The sequence below is a fragment of the Pleurodeles waltl genome, chromosome 8 (assembly GCF_031143425.1).
Source record: "Pleurodeles waltl isolate 20211129_DDA chromosome 8, aPleWal1.hap1.20221129, whole genome shotgun sequence".
NCBI lineage: Eukaryota > Metazoa > Chordata > Amphibia > Caudata > Salamandridae > Pleurodeles > Pleurodeles waltl.
In genome coordinates this window covers 1133410511-1133425527 of record NC_090447.1, presented here as the reverse complement: position 1 = coordinate 1133425527, position 15017 = coordinate 1133410511, and the positions used below count along the sequence as shown (strand labels likewise).

Genomic DNA, 15017 nt, shown 5'->3' with positions numbered 1-15017 from the left:
AACATGTCAATACATTCACCTGTATATGTGTACTCACGGTCAAATTACAACACCCCCCCCCCCCCCCCCCCCCCAATCAATCATACAACTCACCCAGCATCATAGATGACGACACACCCACCATTAAATATTTGTGCAACCACCAATATACACCTACACCCATGCCATTGACAGCCATATTCATACATTGCACCTGTTTACATGTACACACACAAAATAAACCCAAACACACCCACAATCATACCTAGGTTTGCCCCCATCATATGCCAATACACCTACTTTTGGCTATCCAAATATACACCATAGTACATGAACAAATCCAGCATTACACACCCACACATTCACCAATCCTCACAGGTTAACATACTGGCCATCATGCACCCACACAACCAAGGTTTACCAATACTCAACAGTGTCACTCTTTGGACTTGGTCCAGCCATCATGAATCCTTTCACAGACCTATAAACCTAAACAGTGATTGTCTTTAGTTGTTTCATTTTAAGCTTTAAGTAACAATAGGGGTAGTTTATAAGGCTGACACAAGCTGACGCTTGCATCTTAACTAGTGATTTTCTTGACGTTAATCTTTGGGTGGGGTGGGGTTTTTTAATAGGGAATATCTTTATTTTCTTTTTTTTCCTTTTTATGCTATGACATGATGTTGATTTTGTGAATGTACTTTAGTAGGAATAATGGCATTTGATTTTGGGTAGGTAGTCTTAGATGTTGTTTGTGGTGGTGTGTGATATTGGTTGTTTAGCCTTAGGATGACGTTTTGGCATTACCATGTGTGACTTATGACAGTGGGTCTGTTGGCGTATGATGTGGATTTTGCAGATGTATAATGGTTGGTGTGGGAAGTTGGTTGTGTTAATATGAATTGGGTGCATTGATGTCAAATGTTTTTGTGAACGTATGATGATGGATGTATTGGCGTGTGATGTTGGTTTTATAGCTTTATGATGGTGAGTGTGCCCCCACCCTCCTGCATTTCCTTTGTCGTCCAGACCCTTCCGGCAGCACCTTCAAGTGGCCCACACACCCCCTGCAGCAAATCTTTGTGCCTTCTACCTCCCCTCTATGGGCCCCCTGCCCTTCTCTGTACTCCCAGCCCCTCTAAAACACCTCTGAGAACCCCTGCCCCACACCTGGTGCTACTTTACATATAAACTTACGCCCCTGCAATCCATCAGTATCCTCCCCACCCCCTGCAGCCCATCTGTGCCACGTTGCCTCCTAAAGCCCCTCTTGGGCACCAGCTGCACTGCAAATGCTGTGTGCTGCCTTACCCAATCCTCAGGCCCTTTTGGTGCCTCCAGCATCCCATTAGAGTACTGCTCTTCTTTGCTCCTGCAGCTCCCCAATGTAATTCCATTCCCTGTAGCCCCCGCTGTGTGCCACTTAACGGCTTTTAGGCTCCATGTACTGCACTCCCTGTCCTTGCAGTCCTTGCGACCCCATCCTGTAACACTGTCAAAGTTGATATAATGGCTTGTAAGTAGCAAGCATTGGCATAGTTAATATGTGTTACCCACTGGTTTTGCCAATGGGTTTTAGCCATGCTGCATAGAATCTCTGATGTTGCACAGCATGGTTAATGATTTTTTTTTTTTTTTTAAATGCAGTGGCGGCTACTGCAAATCTCGGGGGGAGGGAGGAGGGGGTGGGAATAAAAAAAAAAAAAAAAACTCTCCTGTCCTGACGCTGCCTCCCACCTCGCTCCTCTTCTCTCCGGCTCCTGATGGTGTCCCAGCAGTCCTTTGGACACCAGCACAGGCTCCCCCATGCAAACCCGGCGCTGCTCTCATGCTATACCTAACATAAGAGCAGTGCCAGGATTGGTCTGAGCAGCTCGGTCTGCCGCCCAGACAGTGCATGGGAGTCTGTGCTGTTTCTCCAACCGAGCTGTGCAACGGTTGGGTTGGAGAAACCTAAGTACAAAATGGCTGGCCAAACTGACATGCACACTTTTAGTGCACTCCACTCCTCCTTCCCTCCTCCCACGGGCAGGCCCGCCCCTCCCTGCACATGCTGGTTCTTAGCCAGTGGGGCAATGCTCCTCCACCATTGCAGAGGAGCCGCTGCTGTGCAGAGGGAGCGTCATTTTGTAGACACACGCACCATGCATGCACATACCTACAAAATAATGTTTTTATTTTGTTTTGTTTTTATTTACTGATTAGAGTTGGAACGGTAACTTAAAAAAAAAAAAAAACATTGGTGATGAGGCCGGAGGCAAAACTTGAAACATTGACCGGGGAAGCAAAACTGGGCACACAAGGAGGGGTGAGCATACAGGAGATGAAAACAACGTAGATGGGGCAGAGAAAGCACACTTTGAAACAAAGCAGCATGAGGGAGCACAGAAGCGCACAACGAAACAGAGCAACATGGAGATGGCAGCGCACAGACGCATATGGCGAGAAAGAGCAACACTAAGTCGGAAGGGAAGCAGCATGGGGAACTGTAACAACCCAATAGGGGCAGAGAAGCACATGGCTAAGTAAAGCAACACGGGGTGAGCACAGAAGCAGCATGATAAATCAACACAGAGAAAGGGGATAACAAGGAAGCACACTGAAACAACATGGAGACTGGAAGCACATGGCAAGACATAGCAACATGGAGATTGGGGCGACAATGAAGCCCACAGTGAGACAGGGCCACACGGGGATGTGGGTAGAGAACCAAACCAGGGAGACTGCTGGAAAACTCACGTATTTTTGTAGTGTACTTAACTAAAAAGGAAAGAGTAACACCAAAAAAAGCATTGTAAGGGCACAGTAGTGATTTCATGCTCCAGAGGATGGAAAAACACAGGACTGGAAAGTAAAGCCCACGCAAGCCATCAAATACGAAGTAAGCAAATGAGTGACAATGATACCACCCAGTGGTAAACAACAGGCAGGCCCTAAACCCACTCTAAGCTAACAAAATGTCTTGCTACAGACCAAGTAAATGTGGGCTTAGTCGAGACTTCACAAAGGCTTGTAAGTAAAATTGAAAGCCAGACGTATTGGCTTTCCCGGTGTTTTTTTTTTTTTTTAAATCTACTGTTCATTCATATTGGGAGAGATGTATTTATTTATTTATGTTAACATGAGCGTGGAGTTGTGTGGTGTAGTTTTCTCACTCCCACTCCCAATCCGTGGGATAATTTTGTTATTAAATCTCTTGATTTTTGCGAACAACAGGAAATAGTTAAAATAAATATTCTGGCCATGAACACAGCACTGTGCCCCCACTTAGCCCAAGGGTTGCTGGTTGTTTAATAGTTATTGCCCCTGTTTTCCCCAAGGGCTGGGCAGTGTGTGCCCCATGACCAAGGTTGAGGGAAGGCTTACAAATAAACAAAATAAGCAGATGATAGGTGACCTGCTCCTCTGTTAAACACACTATATAGTGGGCCACAGAGGAGCTGGGTCAGCTGGCACCCATTGTGTGACCTGTTTCCATTTGGGAAGAGGACACGGTAACAGATGGCAGCTCCCCCGCATTTTTTTTTTAAGGTTCATCCTTGGGTTTTGTGAGGTTCATATGCCCTTGGCCCAAATATTGGAGGCTTCTTTTAAAGCTTCGTTCTCACCCTTTTGTAAACTTGGAGAGGGGCTATTTCACTGCAAGGCTAAGGGAAGGCCTATCTTACAGCAAAAGGGTCTTAGGTACAACTTTTTAGCGTGGGGAGAGAACCAATCATTGGTGCAACCAAATGATACGTGAAAATTGCAATTCAATTTGGCTGCTTGTTTTCTCTTACTATGGAATGAAGTTATCTTAAATGCTTAAAAATTTGACACTGTTGTGAATGTAGTGTGTTGTTTGGTATGTCTTATTTGAAGAAGTAGTCAGTGATGATCAGAGCTTTAGCTAGAGCTGAGTTGACAGAGAAGTCTTTATTTGGTAGTTAATTAAAACTATTCCAAATCTGCAATAAAAACATATTATAATCCTTATTAAAAATTATGTGAACAGGGAGGCTACAAAAAGTGCCGGCCAGATATGAGCATGAACTTGAGTTTGGGTTTCGCCAAGAGGTGCAAGTGTCATTCTGCTTTGAATCTTTTTATAACATTTTTTTACACAGAAAATGCACAGAGTGCAAAATACAATTGCAGAGACACCTGTTTAAAAGAATGAAAAAACAGATCGTATACAGCTCCAGCATCATATGGCAACCAACGCTTCCACAATTCCCTCCCTGTAATCGCAATCTGTATCATGACAGACAGAAGGGTTACAGGGTACAACGGCAAGATGCCATCCGTTAATAGGATAGAAGAGCTATGAGGAGTAAAAAGTCAGAACTATAGCAGGTTATGTCAAAGGCAAGGGGTGAGGAAGAACCCAGTGATATAAGGACGAGAACGTCAGCGATGAGAGGCAGAACTGGGGCTACGGCCAATTAGTGGAAATGTGTGGAAGGTCACATGTGGACCACTACAAATGGCTGGGTTGCAGGTCAGTGGGGTCCTCCACTCTTGTAAGAAGTTAAACTATGTTAGGTGGTCTGCAGATGTCACATTATCAAGTCTAGTAAATTTGTTGGAGTAGCAAGATCGAAGGGAGTGTCAGCTTGCAGGCAAGAAAAACGAAGAAATCTGGGGTTAAACCTTTCTCACTCTTTCATGAATTAGGGGGGCCCATGTATCAGTAAATATGTGTTCTTGGTCACTCAGCCAGTAGATGAAACATGCATATGCAGCTGTGATTGGCACACGTTCCAACTAGTCCCTATCAGTCGTGCTGTGAGTGTAGACCACCAGAGTTTAGCCAGTCACGGCTTGTGACAATCAGAAGGGGAGGGGGTGGTGTGGGGGGAATAGATAACAATTAAGTTAATTATTATTATTATTATTTTTTTAAAACGCCTCCGTCGCCGCTCCTCTGTCCCTTGTAGCTACAGGCACAGGGTCCCAGCCTGCCCTGTAGTCGATCCTGACGCTGCTCAAAGCAGCGTCATGATTGGTTGGGAGTGCCCAGCCAGAGCACTCCCAGGCAGACTTGGGAGCCTGTGCAGGCTTTCTCCAGCCCGGCCTACTGTGCATGTGTGTTTGGTCTGCCCGAGACGGCCGGCCAAACACACTTGTGCTCTGAGGGGAGTGCTCTGTGGACAGTGGAGTCAATTTGTGAGAGGAGGCTAGCTGGGATTTTAAAAGAAAGCATGCCAAACAGGTAGTTAACCTCTGGACTAACATCATCTTGACCATTTGGACTCTTCCCCAGAAAGACCGTTAGAGCGTCGACCATTTTGCGCAGTCTTGTTTGGTGGAATCCAAGAGAGGAAGGATGTCATCCCTTACCATGACGCAAAAGTCTTTGTGTAATAAGAATCCTAAATACCTTACACCATGCAGAGCCATGTCACCAGTAGTTGAGAGAGAGAGATTTCTGAGGACTGGGGGTCAACAGCATTACTTCCGTCTTGGACCAGTTAATCTTGTGGCGTGAGAAGGTAGCAAATGAGTCAACTAGAGTCATGAGAGCTGGGATCAATACACTGGGGTTGCCCAGGGTCAAAAGAATGTCTTCTGCATACAATAGACTGTTACAATTCACCTTCCCTCGTCTAGATGCCCTAGATGTGTGCAGAGGATCTAATAGCTATGGCCTGGCGTTCCAGAGCCAGGAGGGTTGACGGGGGGCAACCCTGGCTGGTGTTCTTGGGTAATGGATACCGAATCAGAGAGGGGGACTCAGAAGCTGATCATCGCCGTGGGAGACTGATAGACACACTGGACTTTTCGGATGAACCTAGGGCCAATTCTGAATCTGTCCATGGTTCGAAAAAGTGATAGCCATTCAACATGTTCATATGCCTTCTCTACGTCTAGGGAAAGGAGCATTTTTTGGTCCGGATCAGACTTGGTAGACCAGATGACATGTGCCAGAGTTTGTAGATGGTGAGACGATCTGTATGGGACAAAACCCATTTGGTTATCATGGATCGGAGACCTGCTATCTCGTCCCAAATTGGTGGACAAGACGTTAGCCAAATTTTCATTTCACAGTTCAGAAGCAAGATGGGGTGGTAATTGGCACAGGATAGATGGTCCTTTCCTAGTTTTGAGATGAGAGAGATGGGCACTCTGGTAAATTTAGGCCAGAGAGCCAGTAGTCACAGCTTCCTGTAGCACAGCCGTGAGGAGTGGACAGTTTGGGCACTGGTCGCCCTATAGAATTATAACAAGAAACTGTTTTTCCCAGGCGTTTTGTCTGTACTCAAGGTTTTGATGGTGTCTGCGACCTTTTCCTCCAAGATGGCCGACTCCAGGTCCTCTTAGTCACTCACAGGGAGAGGGGGAAGTCTGAGACCGGACATGAATAATTGCTGGCAATCTGCAATGTAAAGTGCTGTGTAATAGAATAATAATACATACAAAATGTGAAGCAGATGAGTCAGGATGGTTCCAGAGACCTTCTGGATAGCTGGAATTGCTGATCTTCCTTCCCTCTGCTGCCTCTCCAAGTGGCGCCCCACATTTTCACTGTGTTCTGTCTCACGCAGGACAGGGCTTTTTCTGCCTTCAAGGTGTAAATACTGTTAATTTCAAGTTTCGTTGCCTTAAGCGTGCAATCAGTCCTGGGTGGGACAGCCTCTGTACTCCTCCAGGAGGAATTGTACTTTTGTTCCTAACTCTGTCTTCTGCACAGCATCCTTGGTCTGCACAATAACGGCTTCTCTCACTAGCATGCCTTGCAGGTATGCCTTCCCTGCTTCCCCTAAGATTTGTCTGGAAGTAGCAGTAGGTTCATTGAGCTCAGATAATCACCAAGGAGGTTTCTCAGTCTGTCTTTTCCCTCTGGCGATTGAAGTCGAGGGGTATTACATCACCAAGTGCAGGATTTGGACAGGGTCAGTTGTAGATCTAAGGTGAGGGCAATGGAAGGATGATCCAAGATCACTCTAATGCCAATGGTGCATGTACAAATTAGCAACAGAGCCACTGTATTTGTCAGGAAGAAGTCTAGACGAGACTCCAAGCCGTGGGCTGGAGAAAGACATGTATGTTTGCACTCCTTGTGATGCAGTAGGCGCCACACATGGAGAGAATCTTCATCCATTAAGTTACGAAGCACAGCAAGGCCACCATTGCATCTCATATCCGGCCTGCCTGATTTATCCAGAAGAGGGTCTAGGGTTAAGTTCCAGTCTCCACCAACAATGAGTTTATGGGATCTGAATTGCACCAATTATCTGTGAAGGCGTGCACTGGGCGTTTCATACACTCTGGGGTATGCATACCAACTATCAGGATTTGGTCTGAGACTTTGATCTGTGCAAAAATGTAGCAGCCACATTCATCTGACCAGGATTTCAGGATCTGAACCAGAAGCTGCTTTTGGAGCAAGATGGTTACTCTGTTCTTCCTTGGGAGAGATGTGATGGATTGGGTGCCGGGTGGGGTTGCATCAGATCTTGGGGAGAAAATTATTTTACCTACCCACTCACATTTAAGTTTTGCTGATTCTTACACTGTGATGTGTGTTTCTTACATAAGGACAATATCTGTTTATTTGGAAGCTAAAAAGGACAGTTTTCTTACATTCAGTGTTCAGACATCATGAACCATCTAGTGAGGGATAAAAGAGATAAAAGAATTTGTAACCAAGCTTTCAGTGGGGGTGATAAATCACCATAAGCTTCGTAGGAAGGGAAAGAAGAAAATCATCTGGGCCGGGCTAGGAAGCGGGAGGCGTTTGGGGTTGACGAGGCCTATGCCTGCCAGGCTTTGTACAGGAGTCGCAGCTTATGGGGAGACCTAGATTTGTCTCTATCCTGAGGTCTCTGTCCAAGTTTCCTTTCCTGTTAGGTGCTTCAACATGTGATGTCTGCGATGGGAGAGAATTTGGCAGAGTGGTGTCCATATTCTGTTGTCATTGGATCTCGATATCCTCCAGCCAGAGCTCCAATTCCGCAGAGTCCCGGAGCTCCTTAACTGTGCCATTTACAGTCACCAGCATAGTGGCTGGTTCCATCATCCCAAATCTGAGGTCTAATTTCCGAAGCTCTGGGTGCAAAGCCAGAAACTTTTTCCTCAGGTTATGCATTTCATTGGATAGTTTGCCTGAAACATTTTCCGCAGGTTATGCATTTCATATGGATAGTCCACCTGAAAACTTTTTCTGCAAGTTATACATTTCATATGAATAGTCAGTTGAGAAGGTGATCTTTTTGCTGTTAGATAAGCATGGACTGTATTTCTGAACCTCTGAAAGGATCATCATCACCTACTGGTGATGGAGAAGACATGCAATGATTGTGCGGGGGTTCCGACGAGCTGATAAGGAGCGGGAAGCGGTGTGTTGCCTGTTCAAACTCCAGTGGGAGTGAAAAGGACAAGTCCAGAAGCTATGGAAGAAAACACTGGAGGAACAGGGGGACATCCTGTGTATCCGTGAACTCAGGGACCCCAAAGATCCACATATTATTTCTGTTACTGCATTTTTCCAAGTACGTCAGTTTCTTCTGCGTGTTCCAGAGTTTGGTGCTCCATGGTATGGTTTCTGTCACCTGCCTTTCAAGGTAGACAACTTTGTGGTCTGTAATATCCATGCATTCTCATAGGTGGGTCAGACCACCTTTCAGTAGTTTTGGTTCTGCGTTTGTTTCCATAGTGGTGAGGTCAACTGTAGTAATGGAGGCTTGTATAGTCTTTAAGGCACCCATGATGGAATCCGACGTTACCTCTGAGATGGCATGGCAGGGGGGGGCATAGGTCGTAGTTTGGTGACTTGAATAGGCTCAGCAAAAATGAGATGATGGGTGACCTTACCTGAAGCGATGGTTGTTGTAGTTTTCAGAAATTTGAGAGGAGGTCGGGGGTCCCAGACCCCACCAAGCATGGGGGAGAGAAAACAGGTGTTGCATGTAATAGTAGGGAGCGCCCTCCAGGGATTATAGTCAGAACTGCGAGCCCTGCAGAGAGAATGTGGTAAACACTAAGTCAAGTATGGCTTTGACAATGAGGGGGAAGATCTTTTGGAGCTCTTAGGTGGCGTCGTCAGTGGGAATGGAAGGCTGGGGGCAGTTGTGTGAGAGCAGTCAGTATTGGATGAGAGCAGTTAAAAGTCAAGTACCCCAAAGGCTGGGCTCATGAAGGTCTGCATTGATATTGGTTCTGTACTGGAGTACTGGTGAGGTTTGGGAGGGGAGAGGTTGGGGGTACACCTGCACCTAGCAAGGCTGTGTAACCCAAAATGTTGATTGGGACACCTTTCCCGTGTCCTCACTCGGGCGGAGATGGGTGCAGGAGGGGAGTGCAATCAGTGCCCCATTGTGTATACCACCTCTCCGTGGGTCAGGACAGTGAGCACCCTAGATGTAGGCGGTTGTGTGCAAGGACCCTGTGCGGTGGGTAGCCAGGCATAGGTCATCGACTGCACCAGCACAGCAACAGGCAAGGTCAGGCGGCGTCTCCAGGTAATCCCGGGTGATGGTTCGCCCAGCGGATGTTACCGGCAGCACCACCCTGGCCATTAAGTGTGGGCTGCTGTTGGGTGGATAAATGTGAGGGCTGCTGGCTACACAGGCTGTTGGAGATGCCACAGGGCATTCCTGGCTGATGGCTTGCTGGCTTGCTGGGCAGGTGTCACTAGCAGCACTACCTGGGCCGGTGAATTCAGGCTACCTTTACATGGAGGGTCACCGGAGTCACTGGCTGCGGAGGCCAACACAGGAAGGTACAAGTCTCCAGAGGAGCAGGTCAACACCAGGGTTCGAACGTCTGTGGGGCATGGAGGAGGTGAGAAAGGAATCCCCCTGAACTCAGGAAAGTTGCCACATGGAGTGGAAGGCTCAGGAGCTTTGCTAAGGGGCTGCCATTTTCATGTGTGGCCTAGCTGCACTCTGCCCCATCCCACCTCTTAACTCACATCCGCAAGTGTCATTCTGAATTTAGGCTTTATTAGAAGTAGCATCAATCTGATCATTGCACAAACTGCGCAGTATCAGCATTCGGTAAAATATTAGCAAAATCTTAGGTTTGCTTTTTACTGATATAAATAAATATGTCAGGAAGGCCTTTTGGCAGTTGATAATGCTGTTCTGTATATTTGTAATTTCTACTTCTAATCATTATCCAAATATTTTAATATCTGAAAAGTCGCACTTCTAGTATTTTAAGTTGTATGCGATATCCCTAAAGTCAGGTCACATCGTTTGGTGATGCTATGTGTTTTAAAAAAATCTTTATAACCATGCCAGAATATTGGAAGTTTGACATTGGCATAATTTTCTTCTTGCATGAAATATTTATTTATTGTGTGTTTTTTTTCGGGGAGACGATATGAAACATTGTGCCAAAACGTGACTTAGTTAATATGTTATTATGTCCAAGAGAACATCTTTTCATGTAGTAATGTTTTTTTGTTGCACTTCTTTTTGGTGTTTTTTTTCTCTATATACCACTGTTGATAGCATGAATAACCTGCTTTTTGTGGTTATAGATGGCCGACTACTGTTTGCAACGCCAGTGGACCCCCTGTTTCTTGTACTATACTATCTGGTGAAGACTGGCCAAGTGGTATGCACAATTATATCTCTCCCACCTCTTTCAAAGGCATTTCTGTAAAATAATGCTTTTCCTTATATGTAAATACACAGGTGTCTTCTGTTTTCTGTAAAGTAATCAGGTCTGAAATAAACGTCTGCACTGACATGCACAGTCCTTGCACATATGTTCATCATGGAAAGCTTTTTTTATTCCTTCGTCGCACCCCCACCCCCGCATGTTTTAATTAATTCAGTTGTCCCTCTTTCTTGGAGCCTGATGATACGGTGAAGGTGTAGATGAGCACCGGACTGTGCTCCGTTTGAGATACTGAATTACAAGGTAGGCCACAATTTTCAAGCCTCCCTCATTCCCCTTTTCCACGGTTTGTGCTACTGATAACCACAAGGGTTTTCTTGAGAAAAGCTGATAACGATTTATTTCGAACTTTTTCGAATCAAAGAACTCATGCGTTTTCATGCAAGGGCAGATAAAATGAAATGCAGACTGTATTAGGCAATCTCCACTTAAAATGCAAAAGTACATTAAAAACGTTATACAAGATTTGGAATAACAAAACTGGCTAATGAAAACTGAAAATAAGTGTTTCTCTTAAGAATACATTGTTAGACTACATCTTGGTTAAAAGCAGGAGTGAAGGAGTTTAAGAAAGCATTTTAAAGATGAAAATAAGTGTATTTTTAGGAATGTGCCAACTAAGTTCTGAGATCAGACATCCTTTTCAGACAAGCAACAATATGTTCCCTCTCTGAAGAAATCTGATGTAGAAATTAGATCTTTGAGTGCATATGAAAGTCTTCTAGTTTATTTTCTAGTGTTGCCTTTTAAGGGTGAGGTAGCAGGGTTTTCTGTATCTGTGTTAGAGTGTAGTCATTAAATAACTCACACCACTTGTTATATGGACCTTTGCTGGTCGACAGGTATAAAAGAGTATCGATCATCTCCATAGTCAATAAATCATTAAGACTTTAGATTAGATGAATAAAGAGAGTTAGTGGAGTTAAAGAGTTATATTTTCAGACCTTTTAGCTTTTCATCTGTTTGTTTACGAGGCATTAATCAATTAATTTCACCATTAAAAGTTAAAATAATCTATAAATCGATATTTGATTATGAAGTAGCGTATAGTAGTAATACAAGCGTGTTCCATAAAGGAACCCCCTATTACAATAAATTAATATGAGAGAAAAAGGTAATTAAGAAACCTAATTAAGAGTTCTGATGAAAGAGAGATCGATGAACAAGCATATAGCCTTTGCAAATAAGACTGATTATTCACGTTCACAAATCAGCAGACATCTAGAATTTAGCTAAATAACCTCTCATGTTATGAAAAGTAAGAGATGAGCATAAGGTCAGAATGTCGGGGAAAGGAATTCTGCCCTACTCCAGGTATATACACTAATATAAACATACATATTCTATGTTGCAACGGTATTTCTTTTGTCTTCTTCATCCACCAAAAGAATACTCCTGGGAACAAGTTGACTCCTCATGCCCTCACCAAAGCATAATAGGCTTTCAGACATTAGTCCTTGAAGAGTTGCATTGTTTTCTTGTGATCTAAAACTTTTTCCCCCTGAGTCATTCTTCTTGTCATCTTCTGTTGGTGAGAACCTCACTATCGGTTGACTAATTCAAAATAAGTGTCTATTCAGTAGCTAACAGTAGGCTTCTGCAGCAGAGAGAAGAAAAACATCATGCACACACAAATTTATTCAGTGTGAAAAACAGGCGTTTCAGTTATAATGCATTATTTTCCAATTACCATGGCATTGACAGGCTAACTTGATTCAGCACTTTATTTACATGCAGTTCTATAGCATTCAAGTGTGGTTACATACAAAAAATATTTCATTTTAGCATTGTTTATTTTAAACGTAATCTTGTAGACATTACTAATGTGTTTTAATAACAAACAAGTTTTGCTACAGCAAGGGGATTTCAACTACTTGAATAAAGGTTTAAAAATCTAGTGTCTTACATTCAACATGAGCACCAAAACTTGTCCAAGGGCGGAATGCGTCTGAGAGAGTCGAGCTTGGACTCTCCATCTACTGCAAAAACCGCAAGCAGAGATCTGTTGTGAGGTTGGACTCGGACAAAAAGATTTGTTATGGAGTCTTCTTTGCCCCAAAATAGAAGTTTGACTGTGTTGGAATAGAGTTCCCAGAATTTTCCAAAACACAAACGTACATAATCTTTTTGTTTTGTGTTGTAATTCTTTATTCAAGAAAGCAATGAAACATTACATACAGCCGTACCATGTAGTAAAATACGCAAGCCTGGCGGTATCAAACATATCTAAACAGACATACTTGGATACAATGGCGAGTAAGAGTAGTCATGAATACATTATGTGCCTTGTGTCATGTCGAAGAACCTGGTAGAATATCGAAAGCTGTTGGCTGCATCAATGTGCGTCTGCCACCAGGCTTCCCCACATTGAGGTAAAGTTGAATGCGAGACCATAAGAAGGCCTAAGGGGAACTTATCCAGCCTCCCTTCCATTTACCAAACTGGGACTCCACAGATTAGTGGCGATGTCAAGGTAGTAGGGACAGATCCAAGGCAAGGTGATGGATAGATACAGTTCTCAGCCAATCCTCGGTACCCGGATTCACCGGCTGGGGGAAGGAGAGGGTGAGGATTAATAGAGTATGTCTGTAAAAGAGTGATGTAGGGCCATGGGACCACAAGAAGTGGAGTCGAGACCAGGGGTGGGTATGGAGAACTAGAACGAGATAAAGGGAATGTAGTTAATTGAACAAGAGTGCAGGAGAAGAAGAAGAAGTAGTAATAGCCGACAGGATATGAGTAGAAGAAAAGGAAGCGAGAGAGGGGGAGGGGGCAGCGGAGGGGGGGCATCTTGTATGATAGGGAGCCAGAGTGGGTCCAAAGAAATAGAGAGAGGAAGGGTGCTAGCTATAAAGACGAAGACAGTGGTGGCAAAGTTATGAACCATGCTTATGCTCATGAGGAGGACATGGAGATGAGCGACCATGGAGGGGGGCAGAAGACGTGGGGGGGAGCCATGAAGAAAGGTGATAGCAAGAAACATAGGTACTGGCATAAGCGCGATCGGGAATGACCGAGTGGGGGAAATAGGGGAGGGGACGGGTTAGGAGTGTTTCAACATGAGTGGAAGGACAGAAGTAAAGGGGAGGGAGGGAGGGAGGTGAGGGAGGATCCTCCAATGAGTACTTAGAATCGATCTTGATCGTGCTCTTGAGTACAGTTATGGACATCAGATGATATGGGTATTGCGTGTATGTGTGGCCACTATGCATGAAGATTGCCTTATTGTGCCCCTTATCGGGGAACTATGTGAGCATTCAATCCTCCGGAATAGAGAGGACAGGGGCCCAAGTCCCCAGGTCCGGAGGAATGTGTCCATCTTGTCCTGGAGGCTGTAAATAATTTGTTCATGGGAATCGGCTTGGTACATTGCTGTGATCCATTCATCATGAGTAGGGGCTGTTGCTGTGTGCCAGTGTCTTAGAATACACATTTTGGTTGTTGCCAGTGACCTATGTAGTAGGTTTAGTTGTGGGCGGAGAAGACCTTACATGTCGTTTATATTATGTAGTGATAGAAGGGAGGGGGTAAGAGAGGGCGGCAGAGTTAGAATTTCTCTGAGGGTGTATCTCACAGACTGCCCGTAAGGTTGGATGGATGGGCAAACGTGTAGAATATGGAATAGGTCGCAGCAAGGGTGGGGACAGCGCCCGCAGGAGGCATGAGACAGTAATCCTGCAGACCGCAGCTTCTGGGGAGTCCAGTACCAGTGTCTTGAAAAGACTGAATTTCAAGCGAGCCTCCCGTGCCCCACGATCCCTCGCCTCAATCAGGTCAGCCCAATCCTCCATCTTGTATTCTATCTGTTGTTGTGTCTGCCATTTAACTTTGAGAGAGACCAACACGGGGAGGAAAAACAAGTGGCGGTTCAGCAGGGCATGTATACCTGATACGACTCCCTGAAAAAGACCCCATGTTTCTAAGTAGTTGAGTACTGGGGAGTTGCCAGAGACATGCCACCATGCGGAGTCTGAGGCAGTGCTGTAGCTGTAGGAAGTTCCAAGAGTGATGGGCGTGTAGATCACATTCCTCCCGAAGATCCGTAAACGGTTTCAGTAGGCCATTGGTTAGGAATTGATAAATACGTAGAATGCCTCTTGATCGCCACTCCTCCCAATGTATAGCATTCCCACTTATTGTGAATCCTGCATTGCCCGAAAGCAGAGCACGTTCATGTATCAAGGGATCTACTCCCAGTAAGTGATGCGCCCGTCTCCAGGCGTTCCGCATAGCTCGTATCATGGGGTTGATAGGGCAAGTTAGGGTAGCCTCCGCACTGTAGAGCACATTGAGTCCCAGTAGGGAGCGCAAGAGCCTTCGTTCTACCTCCACCCACATCGGCAGGTCTTGAACTCCCGTTGGGAGGAAAACGAGCATAATGTTCCACCGAAGGTAGACCTAGCCCACCGGACTCACGCCTAGCTAGT

General features: G+C 45.1%; 1 protein-coding gene across 2 annotated transcripts in view; it reads left to right on the top strand.

The window, feature by feature from the left end:
• RNASEH2B (ribonuclease H2 subunit B) overlaps window positions 1–15017 on the top strand; it is a 202527-nt gene that overhangs the window by 60599 nt on the left and 126911 nt on the right. For both annotated transcript variants that reach the window (XM_069205347.1, XM_069205346.1), the window contains exon 4: window positions 10448–10524. In XM_069205347.1, coding sequence (XP_069061448.1) covers window positions 10448–10524 — 77 coding nt within the window. The remainder of the gene's footprint in view (window positions 1–10447; window positions 10525–15017) is intronic.